The sequence below is a fragment of the Archocentrus centrarchus genome, chromosome 13, assembly GCF_007364275.1.
Source record: "Archocentrus centrarchus isolate MPI-CPG fArcCen1 chromosome 13, fArcCen1, whole genome shotgun sequence".
Classification (NCBI taxonomy): domain Eukaryota; kingdom Metazoa; phylum Chordata; class Actinopteri; order Cichliformes; family Cichlidae; genus Archocentrus; species Archocentrus centrarchus.
The window spans coordinates 41,457,976-41,473,736 of NC_044358.1; the positions used below are offsets into that span (position 1 = coordinate 41,457,976).

The 15,761-nt window shown below is 38.5% G+C and overlaps 1 protein-coding gene across 1 annotated transcript in view; it reads right to left on the reverse strand.

Annotated features, from left to right (window-relative positions):
- The window catches only part of clcn2b (chloride channel, voltage-sensitive 2b), a 197,950-nt gene that overhangs the window by 14,005 nt on the left and 168,184 nt on the right, over positions 1–15,761 (reverse strand). Inside the window, exon 21 of the mRNA XM_030744507.1 lies at positions 620–658. Coding sequence (XP_030600367.1) covers positions 620–658 — 39 coding nt within the window. The remainder of the gene's footprint in view (positions 1–619; positions 659–15,761) is intronic.

Consider the following 15,761-nt stretch of genomic DNA (forward strand, 5'->3'; position numbering starts at 1 on the left):
CTGAGAGTTACAGAAATGACTTGATTGCCTCAAAGGGTTGTGCAACAAAATATTAAGTTAAGTGTACCATCATTTTTGTCCAGCCCAGTTTCATTAGATTTTTTCATTAAAGCCATAATTCAAAAGCAATGTCCGATAGTTAATTTCTAGTACTTTTTTTAATTTATTATTACTTTTGTCATTTTCAAGTTATTTCAGTGATCTTTGTGGGATTTGCTTTCCTTTACAGAAGCATACCAAAAATTTTGTCCACATCTGTAATGATTTGTTTTTTACAACAGATTTTTGGGTTTATTTTGGAACAGTTTAATTGTCCTGTGGTCACTGGGTCACATGACTGCACTTACAATCACATTCTGTAAAAAAAAAAAAAAAAAATGTCAGTAGCATCAGCTACCTGGCTAAGATCAGCATCTTTAAAGGGGACCTACTATACAATACGGTTGTCCGATACTTCGATTCTACCAGGCCGTGAACTTCCTCTGGCTATATCCCTGCAACACTATGATATAATCAAGGACAATTCTTCTAATTTGACAAACAGCTTGTGCTCTCCTCTCATTGGTTGTACTGAGTGTGTGGGCAATATATCTGTTGTATGAATGGATTTTCTTCTTACCTCTCCAATGGTCATGTCATCTTCCACATCTCCATCATCCTGTAGATGAGACAACAGAACAACAGTCAGTACAGGGAGCAAAGATAATCAGTGCACATGAAAAAATCCAGTGTGTATGCAACAAATACACAGCCACACAAAGGTAAACAAATGGTAGATAAACAATGGCCCTCAGCGGGTTATTACCTCAATAAACATTCACTTGTACTTTTCAAGTGTACCCTCTTCACTACATCTGTGCACAGAAGGCTAAATGACACATAATCGCCCATGCATCACATCATAAGTGTTGTACTGCGCCGCTGTCTCGAGACAGATGGACAGAAGTGGGATGAGTGACTAAAGGAGCGACTACAGTACATTTAATGAGTGCGGGGGATGTGATGTATGAGATGTCAGAGCAGATGATCATTATAATGATGGATTGGCGGCGTGCTCAGAGCTCACGGCTCTGAACTGACAGGCGGATGCTGCAGATGCGGTTTGATGAGCTGGAGTCAAACTAGCAACCCTCTCCTTTGCAGAGATGAACCAAGAATACTACAGAGGTTTCAGTAAGGGAAATTTACAACCAAGTGTGAGGGTGCATTACTGCAGGGTGTGTAACCATCTGTGTGTGTAGGTGATGGGCTGTGAAATACAATTTCAAAGTGTTTAGTCATGTGCTTGAGTACAGGTATTTACTTTCACAGGACTGGATGCAGCACATATGTGTGAGAGAGATAAAGAAAGGCAGGGTGAGTGTGACCCAGGGGCTGATGGGAACTCTGAGCTCATTTATCCTCATCGCCGTGGTGGCCGACCTGTTGTAACCCTAGCAACTGTTGCCGTGGGGTAGAAAGAGATGCCCTACTGTAGCATTATGCAAGCAGAGGCCAGACGTGCCTGGAGTTTATGAGAAAAAACAAACACACAGATGCAACTACAGCACTTTAGCTCTTCTGTCTCACTGATCATTCTGCTTGTCACACAGCACAAGGGCACTCTGAATGTCACCAAGACATTGTTGTTCAATTCAATTTACATAGTGCCAAATCACAACAAACGGTTGCCTTAAGGTGCTTTATACTGTAAGGCAAAAACTATACAATAATACAGAGAAAACCGGACAATCAAAACGATTCCCTATGAGCAAGCATTTGGCAATAGTGGGAAGAAAAAAATCCCTTTTAACAGGAAGAAACCTCTGCAGGATCAGGCTCAGGGGCAGCTATCTGCCACAACCGATTGGAGGTGAGGGGAGGGAAACGGGACAAGATATGCTGTGTAGAGATTAAAATTTTCTAATGATTAATTGTAGAGTGATGCATACACAGAGTGAAAAGAGGTGAGTGAAAAAGAAATCCTCAGTGCATCATGGGAACCCCCCAGTAGCCTAGCCTTATTGCAGTATAACTAAGGAAGGGTTCAGGGTCACCTGATCCAGCCCTTATTATAAGCTTGATGAAATCATCTCTTGTTTGAGGGGTGAAATGTAAAAATCCTGGAAGATGGGAGAGGTTATTTGTTTATTTTTTGAGAATCACAAATAGGTGGGCCTGTGCATGCCAAACAGGAGCTTTTAGAAAGATTAGCTGCTCTATTAAGAGAGCAAATCTTTGCAATTTTGCAGAAGTGCATGTGTGTATGAATGAAGTGGGAGAGTAAAGTTTGTGAGTCTCCGTGATCCTGACAGTAAATTTAGAGAAAGTGCGTGGGCATATTCAAATGAGATTTGAATGGGCATGCGAGTGCGCGTGTGAGTGAGGGTGCAGAGACATGTGAGAGGCACTGAGACTGCTGACAATAGGCTGATGAAACTACATCGCCTGCAGTGCTGCAGATTTGTTCAAACAAAAATTGAAAGGGTCTTTTGTCCTTTCCCTTCCTCCTCCTACAGCAGCCAACTTTACTACCACCGGTCAGTGGAACCATCCACAACAGGAGAGTGAAGAAATGTAACTACATTTACCGAACTGTTGTACAAAAGTTACCAAAAACAGTATCAGGCCCAACACCACAAATACCTATGAGTTGTAACAGCTGAGTCTAGATTCTGCTGACATTGCTGCCATTACTAAAATCATGGTTCTGGCTCACATGGCTATTAAGTAAAACTATTCAGCTCTGATTAATTGGTGTGGCAGAGGAAATCTAACAGTAGCAATGGAGCCCAACTGCTCTATCATCAGGACAATATTATCATCCAGTATTAACCATTTGCTGATTTATCAGCATTGGCATTAAGAACAGTTGATAAATTTGAAAAAAAGAAAGAAAAAACATTAAAGATCAGTCAGGCTCTAACTAGCAATATATCAGAAAATCTTTAACCAAGCAGAAACCTTGTACAGGTGGTGATTACTCACCTATTTAAAATTTCATATTGAGGCTAAAAATATGAAGAATTTAGGGGTGCTTTCTGTGAAAGATAGCTGCAGTTTTGTCGTGTACTTTTGTAAGGTCATGTACTTCTCATCATAGCTGGGATGACAGCTGACAGCTGGGAAAGGCTCCAGCCCCCCCCCCCCCCCCAACAAAATTAAATATGTGTCTGGTGCTGTTTTGTTCTCTTGTGTTCTTGTTGTTGTCACTTAACAATGTTTACATTTTTTGGCCTAAATATGTACCAGATATTTTCTTGCTTGGTTTCAAGAAAAACAAGATGGCCAAAATGCCAAACTCAAGGCTCTGAAATTTACAAACCAGCATGAGTTCATGGTGACTATGGCCATCTTTTACATACAGCCTAAGCCATGTGTTATTATACAGTCATGTTATTACAATTTTTAATCTTTTTATACTTTTACAATTCACTTCTCAATTAGTGGCTATCAGGTAAGATTAAACTCTTGTGCAGCTCTGCTGTGGGTCTCTGGTCTTTGGACTGGGGCTTTCATTAGGGCCCTGCTGCTTTCTGTCCTCTGAATGGCTGTTCCGAGTGGCACACTGATTATAAAAGGTGCTATAAAGTTTTATTGGTTGAGTTTATACTCAATGTAGTGATGTCTGCGGTTTCTCCAACTGGACCACACTGAATAGTGCGATAGGGAAACATTGCAACTATATTTGCTTATCACTCATGTCCACACTGTTGACTTCCTTGCTGCTGATGCCCACTTAGTTTACTGCTTTCAAATTCCATTACTGCCTTATCTGTGTATCTGATTAGATTGCAAAGAGTTTAACCCAATTGTGAAGTAACATCATTAATGATTTTGTTCAAACTACAGTGGAACAATAATGATACTGTGGCATGACACAGTGACACGACCATTGGGAAGTTGTGAAAAGGGAATGAGTAAATCCTAAGGAAGATACAGCTTTTCTATTGAATAAAAACAGCACAGAATTCTCACATTGAATCTCCCTGCTATCAAACATCAAATCAGTTCACCCTCAAAACAAATTACAGCCAGCATGTCACACTCATTTTCGCTAGATAAGTTCACTCTCCCTGCAGTGTTGTCTGAAATTATTCAGGAAATGAAAACTTCATCCTGTCCCCGGAATATTCTTCCTATCAGATACCTGAAGGACAATTTTAATGGAGTCAGTGTCTTTGTAATACAAAGAACTTGCTACTGTTGAACCCATTCTGAAAGGACTAACACTTGACCCTAATGACTTTAATAATTTCTGCCCTGTTTCAAAATTTGAGAAAAGAATGTGTCCCATACTGTAATCTCTGTCCGTTTTATGTCATGACCATTTCAGGCAGACAGAGATTGTTACAACAATAAGAATGTTCATTCTGATTTGTGCACCATTATCAGCCAAACTCATGATTTCTCTTAGTCCTTTAGAGCCAACCTCGTGTTTAATGAAGTTAATCATTATGTCTTTCCAGACTCTTTGGGCCTGGGTTGGTCTGAGTTCAGTTTCTAAAACCAGGTTTTCTGTGACATCTTTGGGGACTACAATTCCTACAGCTACACACCAGTTGCCACTGTTTTAGTATCTAATAACACACTTCTTTCTTGCCACCTCAGTCAGATTGGATTGCATCAGAAATTCATAAATCGATCAAAGGATTTGTTTTAAAGTCCTTTACTAGCTTCTTGTCACAATCAGCTGGTATGAGAAAGTTCAAAACTAGTATCTTACCAAACTACTTGTTTATGTTGGATGGGTCGGTGGTTCGATTCCTGGCTACTCCAGGCTGCATGCCAGTGTATCCTTGGGCAAGATACTTAACCCCAAATTGCTCTCCGACGCAAGTGTTGGAGTGTGAATGTTAGATAATAAAAGCACTTAGTTAATCATGGAAGTGCTTGTGTGAATGGGGTAAATGTGTTGTATAAGCGCTTTGAGTGCTCAGACAGAAAAGTGCTATATAAGAACTAGTCCATTTACCATGTGAACCAAATCTACATTGCTTTGGGTTTGTTTTTGTTGCTTTAGCATTTTTGCTGTTATGGTTTTCAATTAGGCAACCTCTGCCTAATTATCTTCAGCCTTTTAGATGAACAAACTAACAGTAGCCATCTGTCTGTTATATTTGCTTAGGCGCATAAGTCACATCAAACATGTGGCGTTACTTGCTGTGGTGATCCCTTGTGAGTAAGGGAACAGCTGAAAGTACTTTTTAGTTGTGTAATTGCTATTTTTCTATACTTTTACATACTTATCATTGTTATGGACTGGCTTTCCACTCTTGTATTTAGAGTTGAATTAATATTCCATTTCAGTCCAGTCCATTTGATGAAACTCATTGTTTCCTGTCAGCAATGTGAAAATCAAATGCAAGGACATGAACATTGTACGATTAAAACCCATCAAAAATGTGAACAGCAAGTTAAAGAGGTTTTATAAGCTGAAACGTAAAAAAAATAAATAAAAAAACAAAAATACTAGCAAAACTGGAATGATTTTATTTGTTTAAAAAATACATACATGAGAAAATACATTTCTGAGAAGGAGTGGTATTCACACTGTAGAGAATGAGAAATATCCAATGACGCAATCCTAATCGACATTATTTGGTAAATATAGTGTCATTGGTATTCTATAAGGTGTGGTACTTTTTCGGTTAAAAGTAATTCAAAAATGGCCAAAATTTCTAAAGATAATTGATATTTCATATTATCCCCTTCAATTTTCCTGTGTAAATCTCAATGTAGTAGAAAGTTATGTTATAATAACTGGGCTAAATGTGAAGCTACAAACAGCTGGTGCAACCAGCGCCTAAAACCCAAACCATCAGTTACCATTTTAGCTAAGCTATATTTCAATTCAGAGTTCTGAACAATAGGGAGAAAATAACAGCACCATCTTTTATAATGAAATGTCCCCAAGTTTTGTGCAGCTGGATGCCAGAAACACTAAGATGCATGTAATTGGTCTTGGCAGTTGGAGGCTCCAGATGCCACACCAACTTAGATCATTATCTCCTTATATCACTGATAATTGTGAAATTTTGGAGTTATTTTTCATAATAATGTTGGATAAACACGTCAAACCACTTGTGAAATCCTGCTTTTTTCCCCAGCTTGGTAAAACTGCTGACATCAAATTATTCCTCTCAAATCAGTCACACTTTTCTTTGCACCCATCTATATACAGTAGTGCAAATGCAGACATTTTTGCCATTTGGTTTGCTCATCTGTCACAATTATTTTCTCAAATTGTTTTCAAAGTGTGCAGCTGGCATTATGTGCATGCATTACACAACAAAAGTAGGTTCTGACCAGTTTCCTCATGTCTGGCTGTCGCTCGCTGCCTTGTTTTCTCTCATTCTCTGAGACTGAAGCAGTGGAGTGTGAACTGTCAAATAACTAGTCAGAATTCAGTTTAGGTAGAGGACTCGTTACATGCATGCACACACAGAACAGCATTAGGGCAACAGGGAAAGAAGACACAAACACTTTAATGCAACTTGTCTTTTCTCCCAGGACTCTCTCCTGTATAAGCATAAAGAATTAAGGACAGAGACGTGACCTGTTAAAAAATAAAATAAAATAACTACCCTCCAAGCCAACATAAACAAAGCACGATAGCATTACAAAGACACAAGAGTGGGGTGGGGGGGGGCAATAATGAGAAAAACAGCGAGGAGACACTGAGAGACTAGGCAAAATCATTTCTCTGAAACAGACTACTGATGTCATTTACCCTGCATCAATATTTCACCGCCTAGATAGAAGGATGGAGGGGAGAGGGTGATGAGGGGAGGTGTGGACAGATAACAGAGATACAACAATGGGAGGAGGGTTTTGGAGAAGTTGCAGAGATGGACAAAGAGTGTGAAATGGAGGTTGGAAGATAGCCAGAAACAAAGAGTAGAAGAAGTGTGAGAGAAGAGCTGTTGGATGGGGAGAAGTAATAAGCTGATCTCTCTTCTGCCGTGGGGGTATAACTCAGAAGTAATAGGAAAGGGAACAAAAATTGGATAAAGTTGTCTGTCCATATTCCTGCTCAGTTCTGCAGAGCCTTGACAGACTCAGAGAGCAGCGCTGTGATCCACAAAGCCCTCTGCTCTGTGCATGTATACACTGCTGAATGTTAATAACTCCTGATGATGGGGAAAACAAGCCTGCAGGCTTAGTTAAATGCTCACACTCGTGTGTATGCAACAGGAGTTCATAACTAATTGTGTCACTGCAAGACAATAATGACCAATATGCTTCTAGGCCCACTTAACGCATCCAAAACCTCACTGCACTAATAATGCACCATCTGTCTCAGTATTGACCATACAACATGCAACTCATGGGTGCACTCAACAAATCATTATACTTTATTAAGTTACAACAGACAGTGACAGATGAGGACCACTGGAAGATTGACTGGTCTCCAAAGAAAATTAAAATTTTAATTTAAAAGTATAGATAGGACATAAAATTTTACATAAAATTCGATTCAGTTCAATTTTGTTTATATAGCACCAAATCACAACAAACAGGTGCCTCAAGGTGCTTTATATTGTAAGATAAGACCATATAATAATTACAGAGAAAACCCCCAAATCAAAACAATCCTTTATGAGCAGGCACTTGGTGACAGTGGGAAGGAAAAACTCCCCTTTAACAGGAAGAAACCTCCAGCAGAACCAGGCTCAGGGAGGGGCAGTCATCTGCCATGATCGGTTGGGGGTGATGGGAGAGAGACAGGACAAAAGACATGCTGTGATTAACAATAACTAATGATTAAATGCAGAGTGGTGTATAAACACAGAGTGAAAAGAGGTGAGTGAAGAAGAAACACTCTGCAAAAGTACAGACATTCTGTACTTAAGTAGAAGTACAGATACTTGTGTTAAAAATACTCTGGTAAAAGTTGAAGTACTGACTCAATATTTTTACTCAAGTAAAAGTGAAAAAGTACGGACTCTGAAATGTACTCAAAGTGAGAAAGTAAAAGTAGCTCTTTGGAAGATGCTTCTACCAGCTATTTTTGTGCCACGCTAACCAAACCTCATGCTATATTAATGTAATAATAAAACAATATTATTACATGAGAATACAAACTTTATTTCAATCTAAATTATAATTCTAATGAATGCACTCAGTTCAAACACTTATGCTGAACATGAGAGAAAAAGAAAGAGATTTAAAAGAAAAAGTTCCATTTGCTATTACCTACATTGTAGATGGGTGACCCTGCCTCATCAACTAAACAAAAAATGAGTACAGTCAGGGGTTACAGTGGGATTCAGCAGGTGGGAAGACCCTAAGATTGGTTGTAGTGGCTCAGCATGGGGAAAAGAATCACAACTCACAATAATTTCTATTGTGAGCTCCAGTAGATTTTCATTGTGTGCAGGCTGTGATCAGCTGACATGTGCTGCGGTTCTGAGGTTTACTGCCCCTTGTGGATTTACACAATTGAATTCAACAATATGTAACTCAGTATTTCTTGAGCCATCTTATCTGATTTCCATATCCTACACTGACAGTATACTGTTTCAACTGTCTTTATACTAGATACTGTCTAATATCTAGTATCTGATGATTCAAGAGCTTTTAGGTGAGAAGGATTTTAAATTCTATTCTGGATTTAACAGGAAGTCAGTGAAGAGAAGCCAATCTGGGAGAAATCTTCTCTCTCTTTCTAGTCCCTGTCAGTACTCTAGCTGCAGCATTTTGGATCAGCTCAAGGCTTTTCAGGGAGCTTTTAGGACAACCTGGCAGTAATGAATTAGAATAGTCCAGCCTAGAAGTAATAAATGCATGAATTAGTTTTTCAGCATCACTCTGAGACAGGATGTTTCTAATTTTAGAGATATTACGTAAATGCAAGAAAGCAGTCCTAATTTATTTGTTTAATATGTATATTGAAGGATATATCCTAATCAAAAATGACTTCAAGATTCCTCACAGTGTTATTGGAGTCCAAAGTAATACCAACCAAAGTAAATATCTGGTTAGAAACCATGTTTCTAAGGTTTATAGGGCTGAGGAAAATAACTTCACTTTTATCTGAATTTAGAAGCAGGAAATTAGAGGTCATCCAGGCCTTAATGTCTTTAAGACATTCCTGCAGTTTATCTAATTGGTGTGTTTCATCTGGCCTCATGGATAGATAAAGCTGGGTATTATCTGCATAGCAATGAAAATGTATGCAGTGCTTTCTAATTATACTGCCTTAGGGAAGCATGTATAATGTATATAAAATTGGTCCTAGAACAGATCCCTGTGGAACTCCTTCACACACTAAGGTTGATTATGAAGACTTCCCATTTACATGAACAAATTGGAGTCTATTAGATAAATATGATTCAAACCACTGCAGCACAGTATGGCATGCTCTAACCTCTGTAAAATATATGGTAAAATACTATGGTCAACAGTACTGAATGCTACACTGAGGTCTAATAGGACAAGCAGAGATGTGTCCACTGTCGGAATCCACAAGAAGATCATTTGTAGCCTTCACTAATATGGTTTCTGTACTGTGATTAATTCTGAAATCCAACTGAAACTCTTCAAATAAACCATTCCTCCTGGGATGATCAATTACGTGTTTTACAACTACTCTTTCAAGAATTTCTGAGATAAAAGTAAGGTTGGAGATTGGCCTATAATTAGCTAAGACAGCTGGGTCAAGTGATGTTTAATTAACAGTTTAACTACTGCCACCTTAAAAGCCTGTGGTACATAACCAATTAATACAGATCAATTGATCATATTTAAGACTGAAGGATTAATTAATGGTAGGACTTCTTTGAACATTCAATATGGGACCACTAAAAAATCCTTGCACCCAATTTTTCCCCTGAGGTTATAATAATACCCAAATTGGTTATACTTTACAATATATCTGACTTGCCAGATGGCTAAACAGTTTCACATTTAAGCCACAGATTTTTACGTCTCTTCAGAAACTGAAGTGTTACTGCTAAAACCAAGGGCCCATGTTTGGTTTCATATGTGGGTCACATTTTTGTTAACATGACCACAAAAAATACACATTATAGGTGCATCACTACAAAAGCCATAAATGGCAGAGAACACCGAACAACACCTAGGATCATTCGACCTGCTTTAATATGCATATTGGTTCCCAATGTACTTCATGAAAAATGTTTAAAATACATGTTTTTTTCTTTTTCTTTTTAGTGTGAGTGCATTAATGGAAGCGGATATTTTACATTAACAGTATATGGCATGTTTAAAATTGTCTTCAGCTCAAATAAATACAAAAAGCAACACATTATGTGTTTGAGTGCACTATATCTGCAGGGAAAACAACTAAAAAAGGGTAACACTACCAAACTGCAGTTCCTCTAGTGGCCACTTAAGACTCTACAAGTAAGTCAATCCCCAAAGACTGCCAAGTAAAAATGCCCAATGTTAAAGCAGAAATGCATGCTTAAAGCCCACTTGTGGCAGCAACCCGTCCTTAACCCGGAGTGGGCACATCACCCTTTTCTGGCTAAGGATCATGGCCTCAGACTTGGAGGTGCGAATTGTCATACCTGCTGCTTCACACGACTAGAAATTCTGTTCATAAAAATTATGAACACAATTGGTGATAAAAGGCAGCCCTGGTGGAGTCCAACACCCACTGGAAACAAGTCCAACTTATTACCAGTAGTCTATTAGTATCAGCATTTATAATAGCTGACAAATGAACATTTTAAAACTAGAAGCAGGAGAAACAACCTATAACCATGTTATAAGTGTTGATGTTGCATAGTTTCTCCAACAGATATAACTCCAGATCTAACTCACTATTGCCAACACGTGTTTGCAATGCCACAAACACAATAACCAGCTGATCTAAGCACAATCTGGGGGTCATCAAAGTGCTGTTACAATAAAGTCAGTGAACAAGTGTGTGTTGGGTGATGGGTCTGGCTTGCACAGTATGCATCTATGTGTAAGTTTGAACATCCTAGTTGAGATCGTTCTTGGGACATTATGGCCACAAGATTTTCATAAAACTTGACCTCTGACCTTTACCTTCAGGTCAAGGTCGCCGAGATTCGAAATCTTCCAAGAATTTTAGTTGCTGTATCTATGGTGTGAATTTGAACATCCTAGATAACTTTATTACTTATGGCATTAACATGATTTTCAGAAAACTTGAACTTTGACATTTACCTTCAGGTCAAGGGTGCCGAGATTTGAACTCGTCTGAGATTTACAGACACATCTATGGTGTGAATTTGAACATCCTAGGTCACATAGTTCTTGAGTTATGGCCAATGTTTAAAGGTTTTGTAAAACAGATGCCGCTAACACCAAGGCTATGACAATAACTCAACTTTTTTCTTTGAACCAGCTGAGCTAAAATAAGCTTAGGGAATTCAAGTTTAATCAAAACTCAACACCTAATATATGAGCATTACACGCCACCTGATTGGAAATCAAATAAATTATAACTGAACTATTCTGTGATTGTCATACACTGCCTGGTCAAAAAAAATTTCGTCACCTGGATTTAACTAAGCAAATAGGTACGAGCATCCTATTGGAAAATTACTGCATGGGCAATTATCTTTCAGCTGGCAACAAGTTATTTAACCCCAACTGGTGCAATGAGTGTCTTCTCATTTCTTAAACCACCATGTTGAAAGACATCGCGTGGTTGTGGAAAAGATGTCAGTCTGTTTGAGAAGGGTCAAATCATTGGCATGCATCAAGCAGAGAAAACATCTAAGGAGATTGCAGAAACTACTAAAATTGCGTTAAGAACTGTCCAACGCATTATTAAAAACTAGAAAGATTGTGGGGACCAATCGTCTTCGAGGAAGAAATGTGGCCGGAAAAAAATCCTGAATGCTCGTGATCGGCAATCACTTAAACGTTTGGTGAAATCAAATCAAAGAAAAACAACAGTAGCACTCAGGGCTATGTTTAATAGTGAAAGTCAGAGCATTTCCACACACACAGTGCGAAGGAAACTCAAGGGATTGGGACTGAACAGCTGTGTAGCCTTAAGAAAACCACTAATCAATGAGGCTAACTGGAAAAAAAGGCTTCAATTTGCTAGGGAGCATAAAAGATTGGACTCTGGAGCAAGGGAAGAAGGTCATGTGGTCTGATGAGTCCAGATTTACCCTGTTCCAGAGTGATGGGCGCATCAGGGTAAGAAGAGAGGCAGGTGAAGTGATGCACCCATCATGCCTAGTGCCTACTGTACAAGCCTGTGGGGGCAGTGCTATGATCTGGGGTTACTGCAGTTGGTCAGGTCTAGGTTCAGCAACATTATGTGCTCAAAGAATGAGGTCAGCTGACTACCTGAATATACTGAATGACCAGGTTATTCCATCAATTGATTTTTTTCTTCCCTGATGGCACGGGCATATTCCAAGATGACAATGCCAGGATTCATCAGGCTTGAATTGTGAAAGAGTGGTTCGGGGAGCATGAGACATCATTTTCACATATGGATTGGCCACCACAGAGTCCAGACCTCAACCCCATTGAGAATCTTTGAGATATGTTGGAGAAGACTTTGCGTGGTGGTCAGAATCTGCCATCATCACTGCAAGATCTTTGTGAAAAATTAATGCAACACTGGATGGAAATAAATCTTGTGACCTTGCAGAAGCTTATCGAAACAATGCCACAGTGAATGCATGCTGTAATCAAAGCTAAAGGCAGTCCAACGAAAATATTAGTGTGTGACCTTTCTTTTTGGACTTTTTTTTTGGCCAGACAGTGTATAATGGTGCTTGTTGAAACATGCCTGTTAATTTTTTGTTGCCATTTTAAATGTTGCATTTGCACAAGCAACCATAATTAATAAGGATAGACCCCCCCCCACCCACCCACACACACACACTTAATACTACACCCGTACAAACAGGGAATAATTTGTGGGGAGTCTCATAAAACCCGCTGTGTTGTTCTATCGTACTGTCTATGGCTATGATGAGGATTAATAAAAACATATAATTTCTCTGAAATAATGCAACATGCTGTGGTGAATCAATAAGGACATTCAAATTTCCCTAAAATGAGAACAGGGGTGTAGCAGTGATGACTTTAGGAAGTTTTTCTATTTTGTGACCATTAATGGAGCACCGCATAGGGACGATCAATGGAACTTTTAAACAGCCAGAATGCAGGCGTGCTGAGCAGCTCTGTAGCTGTTGCCTCAAAGACAATCACAGCATTTAATGAGCTGTTCTTCTTCTATACACATGTGAAACAGGCACATTTCTGTTTGATTAATCTGTTTCATTATTACACTCGAAGAAATGAGTTTGGTAATTCATCTCAAACTAAAGTTCCTCCTGTGTGTTACAGTTTCTGTGGTTTTTTTTGCCACCATGCAGCTCCACACAAACACTGTGGTGTCATGGTGAGAAATACAAGCCTTGGGGTTCAAATTTTACGCTATCAAATGGGAAAAAAAAACAAAAAAAAACACTCCCAGCATGCCTCCTCTGTTACTAATTTCACACTTTTTGTTAAGTTCCTCAAGGCAAGTCTGATGTCTGCTGTTACTTAAGGAACCAAAGTGTTGCATTTTGGGACCACATTTGTGGTACTTCATAGCCAAGAGAAGTTATTTCATTACAGAGCTATGTGTATTTAAAAAAATATATATATATCACACCCGATATGATGCTGAGAACCATTGGATATATTTGATGGGAAAAGTGCATAATTTAAAAGCACAGTGCTGCCAGTGGGTTTCCTTACTTATCAACAAAACTGTACACAGTGTAATTCATCACCTATACACCATGGGTATGCACATGGTCCCTGAAGCGATAGATGAAAAATGATGTGACACTATTCTGTGCTTTTCAGTGATTGAAAATGTGTACACACTTCAATAATTGTCACTGACATGTGAAACTAATGTAGCTCTTTTGATGCCTCAAGTCTAAATCATTAACAGTGCTAACAGAGTCACACTAACACAATAATGACTGAGACTCAGACGAACAGGACGGTCCTACTCCCAACTCATCATACAGATGCTTGGTCAGGACCCCTTTGTCTTACTTTTGAGTAACCTGGTAGCCCTTTAGGGTCATTCATCAACCTGCAGGGTTGCCTACTATACTGCTATAGAAGCCCCTTAATGTCTAAAATGTGACGGCCAGATCATCTCTGTCTCACGACTGAACACCACTGTAAACCAAGCATGAGGAGAAGTTTGCTTTATAACATGTGGTCAACTTTGGGAAAGAGTATTTTTAACCAAAACAAACCACGAAGTTTTGCTGCCTAAAACAAAGATCGCCAAAGAAACTTTTGGGGCTAAATCTGACTGAACAATCAGTCATTAAAAAGGTGCTCCTTTAAGTCTCATTTTGGTTCAAAAGAAAAAATAAAGACTTCACTTCAACTTAAATTCACCAATTCAGTTTTCACAGAGCAAATTTCTGTTGAGATCTAAAAGTCACTGAGGCCTAAGGAGTTAGATTTGGTTAAAAAAAAAAAAAAGTGTTTTCAAGCTGCAAACATGTATATTTAGTTTTTAAATAACACATTTAATTGAAATTTTGTGTGATCACAACCAGGCAGCCACACATCATCCATGCCACGAACACAGACTATTATTGGTTTGCAATTTCTTTTAAATTTTAAATATAAAAAACATGTTCATGCCAAGACTGGTGACCTGTCCAGCTTTATAACATAAACGTTATAAAGGTTTTTTTTATAAACGTTATAAAGGTTTTTTTTATAAACGTTATAAAGCGTAAGCGGCCATCCATCTGGGATGGATGGACGCTTATGCCATTTATATATTTTAACATGTAAATGCCGTTTCTCATGGGGCTATGTCTGACTGTGTGATTATGAGCTTATTTGTACAAGCCTCTGGGGAGTCAAAACCATCTGTTCCCACATGCTAGTGCAGCACTGTGTTGTAGTGATTTGGTCACTGTCTATTGTAAAATCTGAACTTTGAAGTTTTCATTTATATATAGAAAATCTATGATTTGACTGTTCAATATTGCAATGACCATATGACTTAAATGTTATGTAGTTTCTGTCAGCTCCTGTAAAATGTCATCTTGTGCTTGTCCGACCTCTTTGCTTTCTGCAGTGTGTATCACAGAAGAGGTGCTACAGCTCAGTGTACCAGAACTGTAGTGAATATTCAGCCTTGTTGTTTTTATTGTTCATTTGTCTTAGCTGTTATGAAAAGAAAAGAAAAAACAAAACACATTTAGGTGCTCCACCCAAGTCTTATAATGGTGGGGAAATCAAACTAAATGCTCCAGGACTCCAAATTTGCACACTGAATGGTAACGAACATAAAATGGTTTTTCTTACTCAATGCTTTTTCTTTTTTTAAATAGTGTGTTTGATATGCATGTTCATGTTGTGGCAATAATGAAAGTGTTCAAATAAAAAAGACTAACAAAAATAAAATCTCAATGCTTTTGAATACTACATTGAAACAGATATTAAAACAAAAAACATTTCAAAGCAATGTGGACGACATGCTCACCCCAAAGAAACTCTTTAGGCTGGGTGGTGGCTCCTAGTGAATGAAATCACATACGTGATGAGTGAAAAATAATGTGGCAGTTTGATGCGACAAAGGCTAGATTATGAATAAATCATTGATGCTAATTAATGAACAAATGTGAACTTATTCTGTCAGAATACATGATTAATTGACCTTAACAGTGTTTGATTTTCAGAAATTGATCTCTGCTGATGTCTGATCATTTGTCATGCAACGCTAGCTGATCTTGTATCGTGGAATCATTTTTCTCAATTCACAATCAGATGCTTGC